General features: G+C 36.6%; 1 protein-coding gene across 6 annotated transcripts in view; it reads right to left on the bottom strand.

Moving 5' to 3' along the window:
- FER (FER tyrosine kinase) overlaps nt 1-16,998 on the bottom strand; it is a 196,135-nt gene that overhangs the window by 89,227 nt on the left and 89,910 nt on the right. For 5 of the 6 annotated variants that reach the window (XM_069775943.1, XM_069775947.1, XM_069775944.1 and 2 more), the window contains 2 exons: nt 16,521-16,724; nt 12,580-12,702 (listed from right to left, as the gene is read on the bottom strand). In XM_069775943.1, the coding sequence (XP_069632044.1) occupies nt 12,580-12,702; nt 16,521-16,724 (327 nt within the window). The remainder of the gene's footprint in view (nt 1-12,579; nt 12,703-16,520; nt 16,725-16,998) is intronic. The other variant, XR_011323162.1, reaches the window with a different exon arrangement.

Raw genomic sequence — 16,998 nt, 5'->3', positions numbered from 1 at the left:
GTCACTGGCCTCCAGCTAGACTTGTGCCACTGATCACCACCCTCTGGGGGTGATCTTCAGCTTAGTAATCACAGTGGATACACTATGTAAATCACTGGCAACCATTTTAGGATTCCAACTGACTGAAAGACAGAGCTAGTAACAGCAGTTACTTCATTATGAACTGATGATGAGATCCATGCACTACCCTAAGTAGTACACTAAATACAGTATTTACTATGTAAATAAGGCATTCTGAAGTCCTACCTAATTTGGCCCCTTAATTCCTCCTTAATCAACATTTAAATACCTCTCAAACAGATCCATCTTCTTGAGAATTCAGGCACTATTACATATACCTGATGCACACACCTGATGCAAGAAAAGCCCTACCCTTCTTAGCATGTAGCTTCTTCTGTGTGTATTCTTTGCGTCTCCACAGCTGCAATGTCAGAAATAATGGGCTTCATGAAATAAGTTTAATTCTTTTGTGGCTTGATCTTGTAGAATAATATAATATCTCTGTGATGAACTGCCAAGAAACTTAAGTGCAAGCAATTCTGAAAGAGTAATTGTATTTTTGGCAGCAACTACAAGATAGCTCCTGGAGATCCACATGCATCTGTAACAAGCCCTATGCCATTGTAGATACTTACGGAAGAGCTTGTTTTGTTTGATAAACAGTAGCTATTTATTTAGGAATTCAAGAGTTATTTCCAACTGAACTGCTCACTTTGAAATCACTTGCAGTGCAACAGGTATAAAAATAAACACTATACAACAACATTTACTGGTAGTTTTTTGGGGGGCTCTCGCATCCTTATACACATATTACTTGCAGCTTACTTTTTGCTCTATTGGAGACTCCAGCAACCAAAGGTTGGTAAAGAACACCGAAGAAAGGAAAGCATATGTACCCAGTATTCCCTAAGCAAAGAACATGGGGAAGGTGATATGCACACAAGCTGTGTACAGAAGGCTAGGACAAAAAAGCCCCACAGCTCAACCATCTGAGGAACCTTATGGACACACAATGGACAGTACACTGACAAGAGCCCCAGTTACTAGCAAATAATTTCTCTCAGGATCAGATACAATAACCTTTAACTTCCAAAGCTTGTTAAGACTGTTTCTTTAAAACAGCCTCTTAAAATCTATGGTAACATATGCACATTTTAACATATACATACCGTAATCAGAATAGCTGTGATAAGAATAAATTGTGCTTATAGAGGTTTTTGTTGGAGGACTCCTAAAGTATTTCATGTGACTTGCTCCACTTACTGAAAAATACTGTAGATAGAAATCCAGCTCAAGGGAATCTTCTACCAAAAATGATCTGCCCTATGCCAAAACCCAACATGCACTAGAGATTTGTGCATAACTCACACCCTTAAACTCCTATTCTGTAATTAAAAAGTCTGTCCTGCAGTTTGTATTATCCAACTATCTTTTCTTAATAAAATAAATAAAACACACGCACATAAACATCTAAAGGAATCAATCTGTTCTTTAAAGTCCTGCTGGAAAATTAAGCCCAAAACTAAATGGACCACTAAAAATGAATACAAATTTACTGCTGTGACATGTCAATACAGAATCAATTATTTTTATGATGTTTTCCACATTTACACAAGATCATTCCACGTCTGCAGTGGTTAATAACAGGACACGCTCCTTCACTTCAAAACTCAGTTTCAACTTGACCTACTTTCATGCTCCACGTTTAAAGCTTAACATTAGGCTGCCCATTATGGAAGCAAACAGATGTATATGGTACACATAGAGAAAACAACTTCCAGTCTTAACATATACTGCTAAACATGTTTTGATCACCATAATGTTTATTTTAGTAGTAAGCTTTAGATATGTTTATTCTTGGTGGTCCGTGTATGAAATCTAACTCAATAGTAAGATGCTTCATAATGCTTAAAACAGACAAGCCGTAAGTCCACCTCCCTTCTACACACAGCAACACACACACACATATAAAATTGAAAACTACATATTCATGAGGTTTCCTTCCATATATGTCAATACAGAAGACAGTTTGCATCTAAAGAACACAATGACATGCTAAAGGGCAGTGGTACATATTGGCTAGCAACTCCATGGAAGGTGTAGGTACACTACAGAAAGAACAGACATCTATTTTCTTATTCTCTCCTACCCAGGAAATCCACAAGAAAAAGAACTTTGCTGTGATGCCATCATTTTCCATGCAAGTTTCTTGGAAATGACTTTGATGGGAATCCATGAAGCACATGCACATCCTGCCATTCCACATGAACACATGTGCTGGCTCCAAAGCACTGCAGGATCTTTTTATGTTAGGTTAGGGTGATCTTCCCGAGAGAAAACGTACTTGCTCTGAATAACGTGTTATGTTTGTGATATAGATACTGGAATTGCTGGTCCAATTTATATCCAGCATTTTTAGTTTGCAAGCCATGTAACTATCATTATTTTATTCTTCCAGTATATACTGGTGGAAACCTCAGGTGCTTCTGAGATAATCTGTGAAGATACATGTATGTAAACCAGTACAAATTCCAAAGGAGCCACCTACTATAGCAGACACCTGATTTGGTGAAATCACATGAAGCTCCACACAAACTAATCTACTTTCATGTAGAGAGGTAGTAAGCATTTAATACCAAAATAGTTCAACCTTAACAATGTCAACCTAAGCATTAATTTACTATAAGAAACAACTTTAACGGCTCTAGTGGCAGGTAAAACAACTGCTCAGGACTTTTCCTCTGCCCAAGTAGAAACACAATGACACACTGCTTAAGCATCTGGCAGATTTTTACGTTACACACAGGATAAGCTATTTCAACATAAATATTTACTTATTGATAAAACCTATATAAAATTACATTCCTAATTAACAACAACAACAAAAACCCATGCCAAACCATAAATCTGCATTTAAAATCTGTAGCTAAATTAAGACTTCTTTTCTTTTAGTAAGTTTAAGTACCTATACAACGTCAGATACAAAGATGAAGGCCTGAAAAAATAAAATGGAATCAAAACACATGTTGTATTTCTTACTAGCACCTTTGCCAACAATCCTGTGTTTTCCTGGTATGTTCTGTTCGCGTTATAAAAGGAAAAGAAAAGCAAAAAGCCTAGCTTGCATACTATGTATGTCTTTAGCTGATCTGTAGAAAGAATTTGTCCATATTAATCATCTCTTCATCATCAGAATTAGAAACATTTCTTGGCCATTCTTTTGAGCCTCTAAATAAAAAGTTGTTTCAAAACACTAAGGAATAATGTCTCTTCTTTCTTCCAGAATAATTTGCACGGTGTGGACAATATGTGCGTGGACCATATGCTATTATTCACCTCTGGTAAAACACATATAAAGATAACACACCAATTATCTTATTTTCCTTAGAGAGAGGAAAAATGCTCCATGAATTTCTGCTGCAGTATCATTATGGGAAAAGTTACAATCTCATAACTATTTTAAAATTTACAGTAGCTTTGACTTTTAATTCACTGATAACCAACAGAGGTCCACTCTCCCTGGTTCCTCTTTACATTTCACTCCTTTCTAACATTTTGCTCTACTTAAGCTGGCGGAGGCTAAAATAGTTGGAGGCAATCACAACCTACTTCACAGTACCTCATTGTACATAACTCTAATTCTACAAAGGTATTTAAGAGCATAGGCTTACTCTTAATCTGTGATGTATTTTTTGACCTGGGAGAGCCTATGCTCAAGTAAGGTTTTATACTTGTCAGCCACATCCTACAAAAATACTGCAAAATCAAGACATTTGTATTAAAGTCACACTGACTGCACTAGTGAAAACAACAAGAAAAATATAATTAGACGCCTACACAAAGTTTGTAACTCACAAGTTCATAAAAAATAATTATTATAGAACACTGGAATTCCAAATCTGGTGAAGCAGTCAGAATCCACAAAAAAGCCAGGATGTTACTTCAGCAGAAAAGGAATTTACTACTGCAATCCTACCCAATTCTTATAAAATTTTATTATTGTGCTACATTAACATCTGATAAAGACACTGAAAAGCCACAGCGCAAAGCCCCAGTTTCTACAAGTGGGGCTTTACAACATAAAGGTATGACTTACACCCAGAATACTACAGAACACAGTTGATCCTTTGATTTTCACACGTATATACAAAATGTTAGCAATAAAATCTGGTAAATCCAAAAAATCTTTGCTGAAGGATGCTTTATTTGAAGTAGTTTATTTTCCTATTTATCAGTTTTTGTCAAAAACACCTTCCTCTGAAATCTTCCATTTAATACTTTTTTTTCCTCCTAACAACATACTTTTTTTATTTTTTAGTAAGAATGGCTTACTGCCATCTCCTGCTTCATAAATTTGAATTCTTTTTCCTACTTCCTACTGTTTCAGTTGTGTTTGATATAATTCCTTTTGCTCAATTTGCACCCCACATAGCAATATGGCATTCTCTAATTTTTTATATGAATGTACAGGAAGCAGGAATGCACATGCAGCTGAGGTGCCCATTTAATATTTCTAGAACAGGGATTTTTCTTAAAAATTACACTTTTTTTGCTAAAATGAAATTCATATACTTGATAAAATACACTTTTCTCTAGGTTTGAGTGTAGCTAATGCTTACATGCTTTAAGAGTGTTATCTTCCAATTTTATTCTAAACTGTTCATGGAAAAAATACCATAAAGACAAGACTAAACCAGAAACATTCATTAGAGCAGATTTTTAATGCCATGGCTTTTAGACAAAAGTTACAGAAGACTTTGATCACTGGATATAAAACAATCTTTGTTACTCTCTGTTCTGGTAGCCTTATGTGCCTCCATTAGTACAACATATTTTTAAGAGATTTTTTTGAGAAAAAAATCTTCTAGATTTTAAAAGTCGTCAAGATAACTGAAATTATACATAAATTTGGTTTAATACTTTGTTAGCACAAAGAGAAAATTACTCTCCTTTTTCCCTTTTCTCATTGGGATGCAATGCCTTGACAAGTACAGTCCATGATTATGGAGGATGTATTCTTTTTGTTAACTGACAGAAATATTGCAACCCTCTGTGGAATGATTGCTGGAGGTGACTTATTGTGTGTCCTCCTCTTAAGGGAAGGTAAATCTCCAGAGTGGAATGCAGTGGATGTACACAAAATCTGTTCCATTAATAATTCCCAAAGCAATATAACCTGCAACCTTAGATGTTAGCAACAACAGGGGAGCTTGGTGTGCTGACTCTAAGAGAAACAACACGGAGGGTGGAGCAGAGTGGAGACACCATGGCCAGGCTCTGTGATATCATCACAGGGATGGGGAACTGGAATGATAGCAACAAGAATGGAAGGTCCCTGCACTGAATCCACTTAAGCAAGGAGGTGACATAATGGGGGGCTCTGTCAACCTACTGCCCTACTTCTGATTTATATCATAAGTGCCCCATTCTGGAGTACTGACATGGAACTTTGCTCACTATAATCTCATTAACATACCAAAACACACCTCCATCCCAAAAGCTACCCACCTGCAAGGTGCAACCACTCCTCACTGAGCATGTACTCTGAATTTTCTCTAGCATATACCTTTAAAAGTAAAGCAAGGAGATTTTACACCAGTCATAATAAAGGTATGTATGACTAGAGTCAGTCAAGCTCTACCTAAAAAATAAGGAAATATAAAAGGGCTCAAGAGAGGAGGAATGCTACGGAAGACACCATCATAGACAAGTCAGGAGGACATCGCTGACTCCTGGGATCAGTTGACGGGCTGAATCTCTCTTCCACGCCATAGGGACGCCTGTTGGGTAAGATTCAAACCCTTGGTTATACTGAGTGCTTCCGCAGGAAACTTAGAAATCTCTAGAGAGTTTTTCCATAATTTAGTGTGTTTACAGTCGACTGTATTATTATTTGCATGTGCTTTGCAGACAGTGTATTTATCACCGGCAATCCAAAAGAACCTGTACTGTTGCTTTAATAAACTGCGCTGCTCATTAATCTAGCCATGATAGTTCGTTAACGCAACCAAACTCCCTAAGTCTGGTAATTCTCATGTGTTGAACGCGGCTAAGCTGAGAGCACAGCATGCTACGAGTGCATCCGTCATCGTGATAGCTCAACATATTGAACGCAACGGGACTTATAGTGTTGAATAGGACATCACTCAGAATTTAAACCTAGCCACCCCCAGCCCCTAGGACATCTGAGGACAAGCTGGAATGCAAGGGGATTTATCTTCTGCCAAACTTTGTTATGCTTTAACGCAACACCCCCTCTGCTAAAAAAAACTTAAGAGCAAATCCTGTAACACGTCTAAATTCTGGGGAAATAGGAACATAACTGAAATGCATCTCTAATATTAAGATACAAAAGTCTGTTATAAAATATCAATAGCTGCAGGCTTTTCTTTAGATTCCAGAATTAAACTAAAGAACCTACCTAAAATCTGCCTAAAATATCCTAAAAAAAATACTGCTAATTTCACTGACATATGAATCAGGCCTTCTGTGTGATCACCATAATACTGAATGGCAAATAAGTGGCAAAAGATTCATTTCATGCTTAGGCAATAAATATAGTCATTTTCTGTAAGTACATCTTTTACATATTACAGATCCTCACTTCTCATTATGGATTTAATTTCCTTAAAGAAAATAAAAGATGCATTTTAACACTTGAAAATGCATGTATCAAGACTTTAATCATGCTCATGGGAATTACAGCTTTGGGCCAAAAATTAACACACAGAGACCACAACCACCAGGTGCTTCTCAGCATTCCTACAAGCCTGGCCAGATGCATGGGTACCATGCAGGTAATTCACAGTGGGATCCTTTTTGGAGCTACAAACCTACAAATTGCAGTAACTGAACGGCTCACTGCTATAGCCTGCTTCTTCCTTTCAGCTGAGATTTCTGCTCCTAAAGACCTGTCCTCAGGTCAAATAAATGCAAGATGATCTTCCTAAAAGGCAGCACTGTTACTGCAGTTGTCTCCCTTTTCAGTATCTTAATTCTCTCCTGTCACAAGATGAAAATCTCTAACTGAGTGACAGGACTACTTTGCGACAAACTTGAAAGTCTCCTTGCTAAGTTTCTGCTTCTCTTCAACTTCTCTCAGCAGGCCTTGTGAGAGACTGAAAGCGTTAATGTCTCAAACACCGTGGTGGGGCAAGTTCTGCTTGAGGACTACCTCAGCCCAGCAAGGAGCGGCAGGTGAGAAGCAGCCGATCAGCACCGGCCACCAGCAGCAGGAGGGGGAGGCCGTGCCGGAGGGTGCGCAGCTCCCTGTTCCGAGAACGCTGCTTTGGGTCAGCTGAGCAGGGCAGCTCACCGTGCATGGCAAAAGATCACTTCTCCAGGGAGGGGGAGGTTGCTCCCCAGGCGACCCCCAAGCCCAAAGGCTCATAAACTGATCGGGACACCTAACGGGCCTGAGGAGTTCGGTGCCCGCCCCAAGGAGGGGAAAAGATGATAACGAGGACACAAACTGGAGACCCACGTGCTCATGCCTGCGGGCCGACTAGACCAACGCTGGACCCAGGGCCGGCGAAATCTTTCTCTTCTCTCCCTCTCTCCCTCTCCCTTTTCCTTTTCCATAATCCCTACACCTCATCCCTTCAGGCACAAACTGCTGACCAAGTCTGGGACTCGGAGCGGATCCAGCCGCCCCTGGGCTCCTCTCTGAGACGGAGTCTAGAAAGCAAGGGGGTCCGCTCTGAACCTCCTGACTCAACGGGAGGGCTCTCCTTGTGGTCCTCCCTGAACCGATTCCCAGATAAGCAAGGCCTGTGGTATATGTCTGGTGATGCATGGTTAGCACACGTTACATCGCTTACCGACATGGTTTCGTGCCGATTTTGCGGTGAGCATACCGATTTTGGTGGTGAGCATGCCGACTCTTGTTGTGAGCAAATGAAAATTGAATTTTGTGACTTAAAGGATCCCTGGTGTTGTTTTACCTTAATCCTGACCTGGGAATCAGCAAACCTGAGGCGTCGTCCTGAGAAATTAGGACATGACAGGCCTAAGAAGGCTTGTCTGAAAGTGAGGTTATTTAGCATCCTCCTTCAATTCCTCCATGCCATCCTTGCAGGCCTGAGAAATACACACCACCTGCACCATGAGCACATATGTTGTCTACAACAGTGAACTTCAGCTTGTTTTTCTAAAATAAAGCAAAACCAAACCAAACACCTGCAAAACCAGTCAACACTAAGGGGAGCCAAAAACCAGGAGAACAACTTTTGGCTAGTTTTGCATGGCTAAGTGTATGTTAACTAATTGCTAAAGGAGACAGTATTAGTTCTGTGATACTGCTAGGAAGCTGCAACATGGAGTAGATAGATTATTTATGCTTTCCGTCTTTGAAAGATGAGCTCGAAGACTTCTAAATACAAACTACAGCTCAAATTGGTTCAGTGACTGAAAAATTAGGGTCATGTCAGATTTTTAAGAGTGCATTTTCTTGTAAAGAATCTCTACCTTTATGTTCTCACTTAAATTTATATTTCTTCATCATTTCTTTCCATGTCTTACTCATTAACATACTCGTATCTTGCAAGACAGCATCAGATCCACACAGAATTCTCATGTAATTTGCAAACTTATTCATCAACATTAGAACCACTACTAAGAAAGACATATTTTTTAACACTTTTCATTCATCACACTCAACATTATTTATAGTTCATGATTTTTCCACATACAGAGAATGTTTGAGGCCATATCACATCAAAATAGATCCAGAATTTTAAAATGAAAGTTACTGGCAACAAATACATAGCCTAACTCATCTGACAAAGTAGCAGTTAATTTTTGTTCATGAGGTCAGAATCTGAATTTACTACAGAGGATCCAAAGACTAGGACTACATTAGCACTAGTGAAAAAGTAGCAGATCTCCAGAGTGAAACAGTTGGTGCTGAGGACCTGAAAAATACATTTTGGGGGAAAAGCATTGCTTCAGACTAGATGTCTCCTGGTTTTGAAGACTGAAATCCCTCCCAACAGCAGTTGTGCATCTTCCTATTTTGTTTCAGCTGAAAGGAGTAAAGTTTGAATCCTAGGAGACTGTTCAATGATGGAAGCATAGCATCCTAAGTGGCACTGGGCAGATTTGCTTCAAAGGTATATTTCTGATCCAAGTGAAAAGATTAATGCAGATATATCAAAATAAAAATGGTATTCCTTATTTCCTCAATGATTCTCTTTTCTAGTAGTCAAACTGAAGCATATCCACAACTTAATACAGATTTCTTAAATGTAAAAAATGTATTTCAGAAAATTTTAAAACCTCCACAACATGAGGTCAAAGAACACTGTTAAAATGGCATTTCTACTAATAAAGTCCTTGGGTATGCATTGAAGTTAGTCAGGGGCTTTACGTATCAGTCATTCCATCAATAGTAAATTGAAGAACATAATGTCCATTTTTTCTGAAAGATTATAAATAAATATGAGAGACTTTTCCATTAAAGAAATCACTTGCAGATATCTTTTTAATGCCCTCAGTTTTTCTAATTTAAATTCTATTACTACAGTATCATTAAAATTCCAAGCAGGCAGATTTGGTCTACATGAAATGGGATGTGGGACAGGCCTTTTGTGACACAATTAAGACTGTTCTTTCAAGGGCATCGACACAGAAGGTGAACGCTAATTTTACTAATATGGTAAAGGGGGATGAATGACTGTGGGAAGGAAGAAAAGCAAAAACAAATGACATAGCATAATTTTTTTTCTGTGAAGTTCTCTGTCATATTTAACTTTCACTTTCTAAACAGGTTATTACAGGGACAACTATTTGCATAAAAAGATTACAGATTGCATGAAATGTCAAAGACAGCTTTGCAGCTATATTACAAACAAAGAAAAAGCAGTCTTTGCAGATGTCAAATGAATTTTAAGGAAATGATCAAAGATCCTCTGATAATAGCACATGATGCATAAAATACCCCCAACACTAGGTGTCAGAGTGCATATGCTATTTCTGAAAATAACTTAAAATATCTGCACTTCCCCATATCAAAGCCAGAGCTCCATGCAAATTAAAAAGAAAAGCTCTTTTTCTCAGTTCTGAAATACTTTTTGCCAACCAGTTTTTATCAGATGGGAGAACTAAAATAATCATGAAATCATAGCTCAGACCAAAAGGTATTACAAAACAAAACAATTTAAATATTTTTTAAAATAGCTGCTCTGAAGCAATTTAAATCATCTAGCTAACACCCTTTTCAATGCTGTCTTACTTGGTCCAAATTGCTGGTCATGAAGCACAAAGTATAGTACACATTGGTTTTAGCTTACACAAAGTATAAGTAGCTATCAGACATTCAGGTCGTATTTCATGAATTCTTGAAAGCCTATATACAATATATGTAATACGTATATTTAAAAAAACCTATACAATAAAGTTTCCTGTCACCCAATACTCTTCTTTCCATTACCTTACGTAACCTATCAGAATGAAAGCTGAAAAGTTCATCAACCCTAAAGGAAATATTCTTGAATATTAAGACTGACACACACCAGCACAAAGTCAGTCATACGACGAAATAAATGGAGCCTGTATGATTGGATTTTATGGATAGATAGTGATTATGTGCAGCACTTTGGGAAACCTGAGTAGTCAAAGTACTTTTGCACTGCAGCTCAAATCAACTACCAAATGGTCATAAAACTAGCATGATCCTAGAGGAAATACTAATATTTCCACTAATTTTAGTTAATACCAAGACTAACTCAAATCAAGAACTCCAGAAAGGAGTGGGCCCATGACACTGCACCCAGTGGCAGCAGAAAAGCAAAAAAGTCTATCTTTGAAATTGTTCTCCATCACTTTGTAAGGAGGTTATGACACATCTGAATGTAGTGATAGTGGTATGGATTCAAGTCCTGGAAAGACCCACCACACAGTCATACATGTCTGCATGCTTATCATCAAGGGATGATGATTAGACTATCCATATGTGCATTTACACCTCAAAGGCCATGAGATCAAGTACAGTAACTGAGAAATGATCAGGAAAGTAATTTGGGACCATATGTCTTCCATAGTATAGGTACTGGAAAAATTCTTTGACTATACATAGTTACACAAAACTATGCATAAATTAAGACTTTATTTTAAAAAAGATAGCAAAATGAAACAAAGATGTCAGGAATATGGGAATGCACTGTCTTCAACGTAAACAACAGAGAATGAAAAGATGATGCTTTCTAGTTGATGTTTTCCTGTTCAACCTTAAGTTCTGTTATCATTTGATATATAGTAACATACTGTACTATAATTTTACATTTGCTAAAACAGGGCTGCTCTCAGAGTATGTACATTATACAAAGTCAGAAAAAAAGCCAGGAAACAGAAAGAACATTAAACATTTAAAACAAGTAGGGTATTATAAAAGACAAAAATTTGCAAACAGCTACAAAAAGTTTTCATTTTGAGTTTGACAGCCCTTTATTTTTAGCTTAAACAGTATATATCAAAATACAATTATTCACACATCAAATATAATGTCCTAAGCTGTCTCATATGTTCTGCAATGAATTTAAGCAATATTTTATGTTCAATAAAGTGTCAATTTGGTAATCAGCAAGACATTAACCTGTAAGATGTAATTACAAAGACCCATTCTTTACATTTAAAAATCACATAAAACAGGTAAGCACAGATAAGTGTGAAAAAAATCACATTGATTTTGAGATAGGGAACAGACTTTAATTTCTTCGTATTATTAGAAGAAAAGAACTAGGACCTTGGAGTAGGAATCTAACTCTGAAATATAAATTGTTATGCTTCCTAAAATTTTGTAGAACACAGAAGGTGCTTTACACATGCTTGAAACTAGTCTTTTAAAAAAAAAATCAGGAACAAATGGCTTACTCATAGTTAAAATGCAAAGATTTAGGTGGAAAAGAGTTGGCTTATGAATGAAGTATCAACTCAGTAGATACTAACTGCAAAACTACTGGAAGAAGTCAAGGAGACTCTTAAGCTTTCTAAACAGCGATATAGTTTAATACTTCCATCCCTTTTCATTTCCCTCTTGACAGACCTTCTGCAATAGCTTACTCATTAAAAAGGGAATTTTTATTTCAAATTTGCAATGATGGTGGAATGACAATACCTTTTTCCATGTCTGTGTAACTTATTTCTGAGATATAAAATAGAGACAAAAATGGAGTTGTCATAACTCTTCCAAATTTCATGAGAACTTTACCACTTAAAGAACACCATTTTATGAAAAAAATTTCTTCATCACAATTTTAGGGGCAACGAACTACTACTTTCAATTACTTAGTAGTGAAATCCAAATGGGAAACCAAAAAGAAAAGTAGGAGGATTTTTTGTGAGATTTTGAACACCATTCTTTTAAGATAGCAAAGATTTATTATAAGAATCAGGATGCAGCATTATTTTAAAGGAATATGTTGCACAGAGCAAAGAAGGTCAAAAAAGCTCAGAAAAAGAGAGCTACAAAACAAGCAAGAATGAAAAATCTTCTGAGAAGTTGGGTAGGAACTATTTTAAATAACAATACAACCCCCCCAAATTCTTTTCAGTTAAATAGAGTTCTTGGAATGTATGCATTACCTTCACAACAGGATTCAGCAGAACAACACCTGATTTCTTTGTAATAACTTGCTTTGTTGTGTAATGATGTTCTATGAGCTGAGGAATAGTTGGAAACCCAGTTCCTTCAAAACGATACTGATTCTGTATGGAGGTAAAAGGAAATAATAGTTTCTCTATAAGAATATTTTGAACAAGAAACTACGAAAGTGCATCACAAAGCTTCCTTCACTAGTAACAAAACAAAGAAAGGTTTGCTTTTACAGAATTAGATTTCTTTCCTGATGTATTTAATAGCATTTCTACTGAATTAAATGGAATGACAGTTAGGAAGATGATAATTAATAAATGTAAAATTACCGCATCACTCATTTAAGGCAACATGATAAACTATTTCTTTAAATTCTTAATTTAAAGAGATAGGACAGTTAAATTCAAAACTCTGACAGTGAAATAAAAATATTCTAAACCAGAAAAAACAACACTAACTTCTTAATTACTTAAAGTTCTAAGAATTACAGAAACAAACTAAAAAATAAACATCTGACAATAAAATAAACAGGAGATAAGTAACATTATCGTACTCAGATCTTACTGCATTTACAATGTTTGATAACATTAATAAATCTCTGGCACAGAGTATAAGATGCGTGATTGGTCTTTAATACCAGAAGTTTCTACAGTGGCTAAAACTAAAGGCAGGTCATGTATATAATTCATACAGAAGCTGGGCAAGACAAAACTCCCCCTCCCCCGCCCCGGCCCCACTTCATGAATTTATTTCTTTTTAGATACATAATTGAACACAACAGAAACAATTAAATATCTGAATATTTTCTTAGTAGCACATAACATTTTCTCAGCAATGACTGCTATGACATATCATTCTTTCAGGTGTTAAGGGGGAAAAATATATTTTCATTACTTATCTTTGCCCATACACTTGACAGGGAAAAAAAAATAATAAAGAAGACATTCTGCCTTCATTCCTCCTGAATGTCTTAAATTATACACTGCAGCTGATTGGGAAACAGGATAAAGTCTTGTGCCTATACAAGACTCAGCACCTACAGTTAGAGAATTCTTCCCACAAGAGAGGAACTGCCATAAGCCAGCCTGACAATGGCAACAGTAAACAAGTACTGCAATTAAAAAAGCTCAAAGCACAGAAGGTGATTCAAGCTCATTTACACAACTGGGCAATGAAAACCTCTACCACTGGCATGCAGACTTTTGTCTTTCTAGCCCCCAGGGTTAAATTCCTTTCACAATGCATTGCAAATTTCTCTTCCTTACGGGTTAAAGCATTAACTTCCTGAAATGAAATCTGTTATCGCTGTTGGTAAAGACAGCTTGCGCATGTCACGTTTTTAACATTCCTGGCTATCCGTTTTCATACTCTGAATACTTTTTGTTGTTTATTTTGTTGTTTAACTTCATTCACTTATTAAGTAGTGACTCAGCTTCGACCAGTAACACTAGTTCCCATTCCTTTCAAATAAGCTCCTTTCTGTGCCGATGATCCAAAAAACTTGATGTCCTCGGACTCTCCCTAGCACAACAACCAGTATTGCCTATTATATGTCCTCATCCCAGACCCAGCTGCGCGCCCATCTGCTGCCATCTATGCAAGACCTTCAGGGCAGACAGTCGTCTTTGATTCTGTGCATTTACACAGGACCCTGACCATTAAGATCACTAACAAACAACAATTTGAAAATTGCACAGCCTCAAATAAGCAGCAGTGAGAAACAACAGTAGCCTTGAATGACAGCAGTTAATTTGGATGCTTAAAGCTGAACGGTGAACTCATTTATCACACACATAGTTTTATTAGCCTTTAAAATAATGGTAAAACCAGAGAGAGAACACTTACGCAACTAAAGGACCACTGTTAAAACAGGTGTATGTCCCCCTCTGCCCTTCCATTATTTCATTCAGAAGAAAATCTTTATATGGAGACCAAGTTTGGTCTCCTGTCAGTGATCCAAGAGTGTGATTTGACCAGTCAGAGACCTGATTCCACATAGTTCATACCAATGTAAACAAACAAACAAACAAATCCCTTGCACCAAACTCTCCTCAAACTTCCCTACCAAAAAGTTCATGAATACAATCCCTCTTGTTATATGACCATAACAGTCCCACCATCTACTAACTCCTTTCAGAGCTCTAAAAGCTTTTTGTCTTTTTACAATCAATGCTTTTTCCACAATAAATGCAGAAAATTCACCCCACAGAAGTATATAAGAAGTCCTGCATTTCTTTAAGAAAGTAAGTTTTAACTTCCATGATTGTCAAGAAAATCTGCCACAAATGAATCCCAAGAGCAGATGAACATAATGCCTGATCACTAAATGTACAAGCAGACAGATCTAGTGACATGAAGAAGTTCGGACTGTCCAAGCTATGCAATATTAATCAATATCAGTCTTACATTTCAAATGTAATTCCTAAGAGAAAGTAGTGAAATTATGAAAGTAAAGATAGCTTTTTGAATTTTTTTTGTGGAAAAAACAATACAAAAAAGTCAGCTTACAGGTAGGCCTCATAGTAATACTTACAAAAAAACCCCCTCTATTTTAACTGACTTGAAAGTCCAATCTACATTTTTTGAAGATCTAGTTGCCACATACAATGATTTACAGAAAATTATTTCAGCCACACCAAGTATACAATATGCATTTATTTCTACGAGGTCAGATCAGGGAGCTCAAAGCATCTTGTAAGACTCTGTGTGTCCAGGTAAGGGTAATTTTATTGCTCTTATTTTCTCATTCAGCACTCTGACAAATCAAAATACTTTAAGGTCATAAAATCAAAATAAAATAAACACTGACTTTGTGTAAGGTTCCCTTCTACAAGGAAAACTCTAGGTGAGAATTAATGAAAACTGCAGCTGGACAAGTGTCCATAATCACTGATCAAGCAGAAGCCTTCCAACATCTACGAAGTTTGAAAAATATCACTGCCTCTCATTAAAAAGACATAAACCAGGTGCACAATATTGACTTCCCCCAGGCATGCTACATCAGCTGGGGATTTAGACAAGGAAATTCCCTCAGTGTGAACATCGTTATGCGATTAAATTTATGTATTTTTCTGTATGTGGGAGATTTTATTACAAGAGACTGAAATATGTTTTGGCAGCATTATTGAACCAACTGAGAATGATTTGCTGCTATGTCATACTTCAAGAAGAATTTCTAGTAATGTTATGAGAACTGTCATATTTTGAATGAGTTTGAAATTCTGAAAGATAAAAAGAAAAATGCATACATTAAAAACCCCAAGTAATGCATTAAGAAAAATACAAGGAAATACATTGGATAAAGGCACATAAAAATTAACATACTGTTTAAAATGACCAATTCTTCCTAAGTTAGAGCAACAAGGGGATCAATTCTGGTCCTTAGAAGCATATATGCTGTGCAACATCCAGAAGTGTTTGTATTACACTGAACAAAACAATATCCATAGGGCTAAAAAGAACATAAGCATCTGTAGTGCAGCAGGGACTTCAATTCCCAACTGTATAGAAACCAACACAGATTATTTTCTTCTCTGTGAATGTTTCCATTTTTCAGGAAGATTCAATGGAATATTTACTGTCTAAATTAAGAGTAGCCTGCCTAATTAGCACCAACTATGAAAATGGATTGAAAAATAAATAAATGTATGTGCATAAATTAGTAGTAACAAGTTCTGGATTTCAAAACATTTACAGAAATATCTTGGCTTTTCAATATAAGATAAAATATGTTGAATAATGTCACACTTTTGTTTCCCCAAATGACCTTTTCCCCTGATTTCAGCACTGATGGAAATATTCCCAACTACTTTCACATTTTCATATAAAGGCTAAAGCGATTTACCATAGCAAATTATGTAGATCCTAAATTGCTTAGCTGAAATTATAAACTTCCTAACATTGAATATTCAGTACTATATCAGAGACGTACATCAGCATATTGTATGATAAAGTGTCTCCGTTGTCCATCTGAAAACACAGAAAGGACATATTCACCAGGTTTCCCGTGGCTCTCTCGCACCAAGAAGTCTCCTTGCTGTTTTAACAACTCCTGGGCTTCTATTCTTGGAATTGCACCATGATACCAGTCTTGCTCAGCCAATGGTTTCTCAGTGGTTGAAATTACATCAAAGAACTTGGGAAAAATATTGAAGAAAAATGTTACTATAATAGTACATTTTTAGAATTTACTTTTACACGAAAAGCATGATAACAATTTCTATTTCTGTATCTAAATTATGTGTTTCTATTAACACACAAAATCAACGCTCTTACATTTACACAAAAGGCATACTGATCACCTTCTTTTCTATTACCTACAAAATTAATATATAAAAAGCAGAAGTTGATGGAAACATCCACAAAAGTATGTAATATTTTTCATTTGGCCTGCTACTTTTCCTAAGCCA

This window comes from Haliaeetus albicilla, chromosome Z (genome assembly GCF_947461875.1).
Source record: "Haliaeetus albicilla chromosome Z, bHalAlb1.1, whole genome shotgun sequence".
NCBI classification, from domain to species: Eukaryota; Metazoa; Chordata; class Aves; order Accipitriformes; family Accipitridae; genus Haliaeetus; species Haliaeetus albicilla.
The sequence above is the reverse complement of the archived record's forward strand: the minus strand, read 5'-3'. Positions and strand labels throughout refer to the sequence as shown.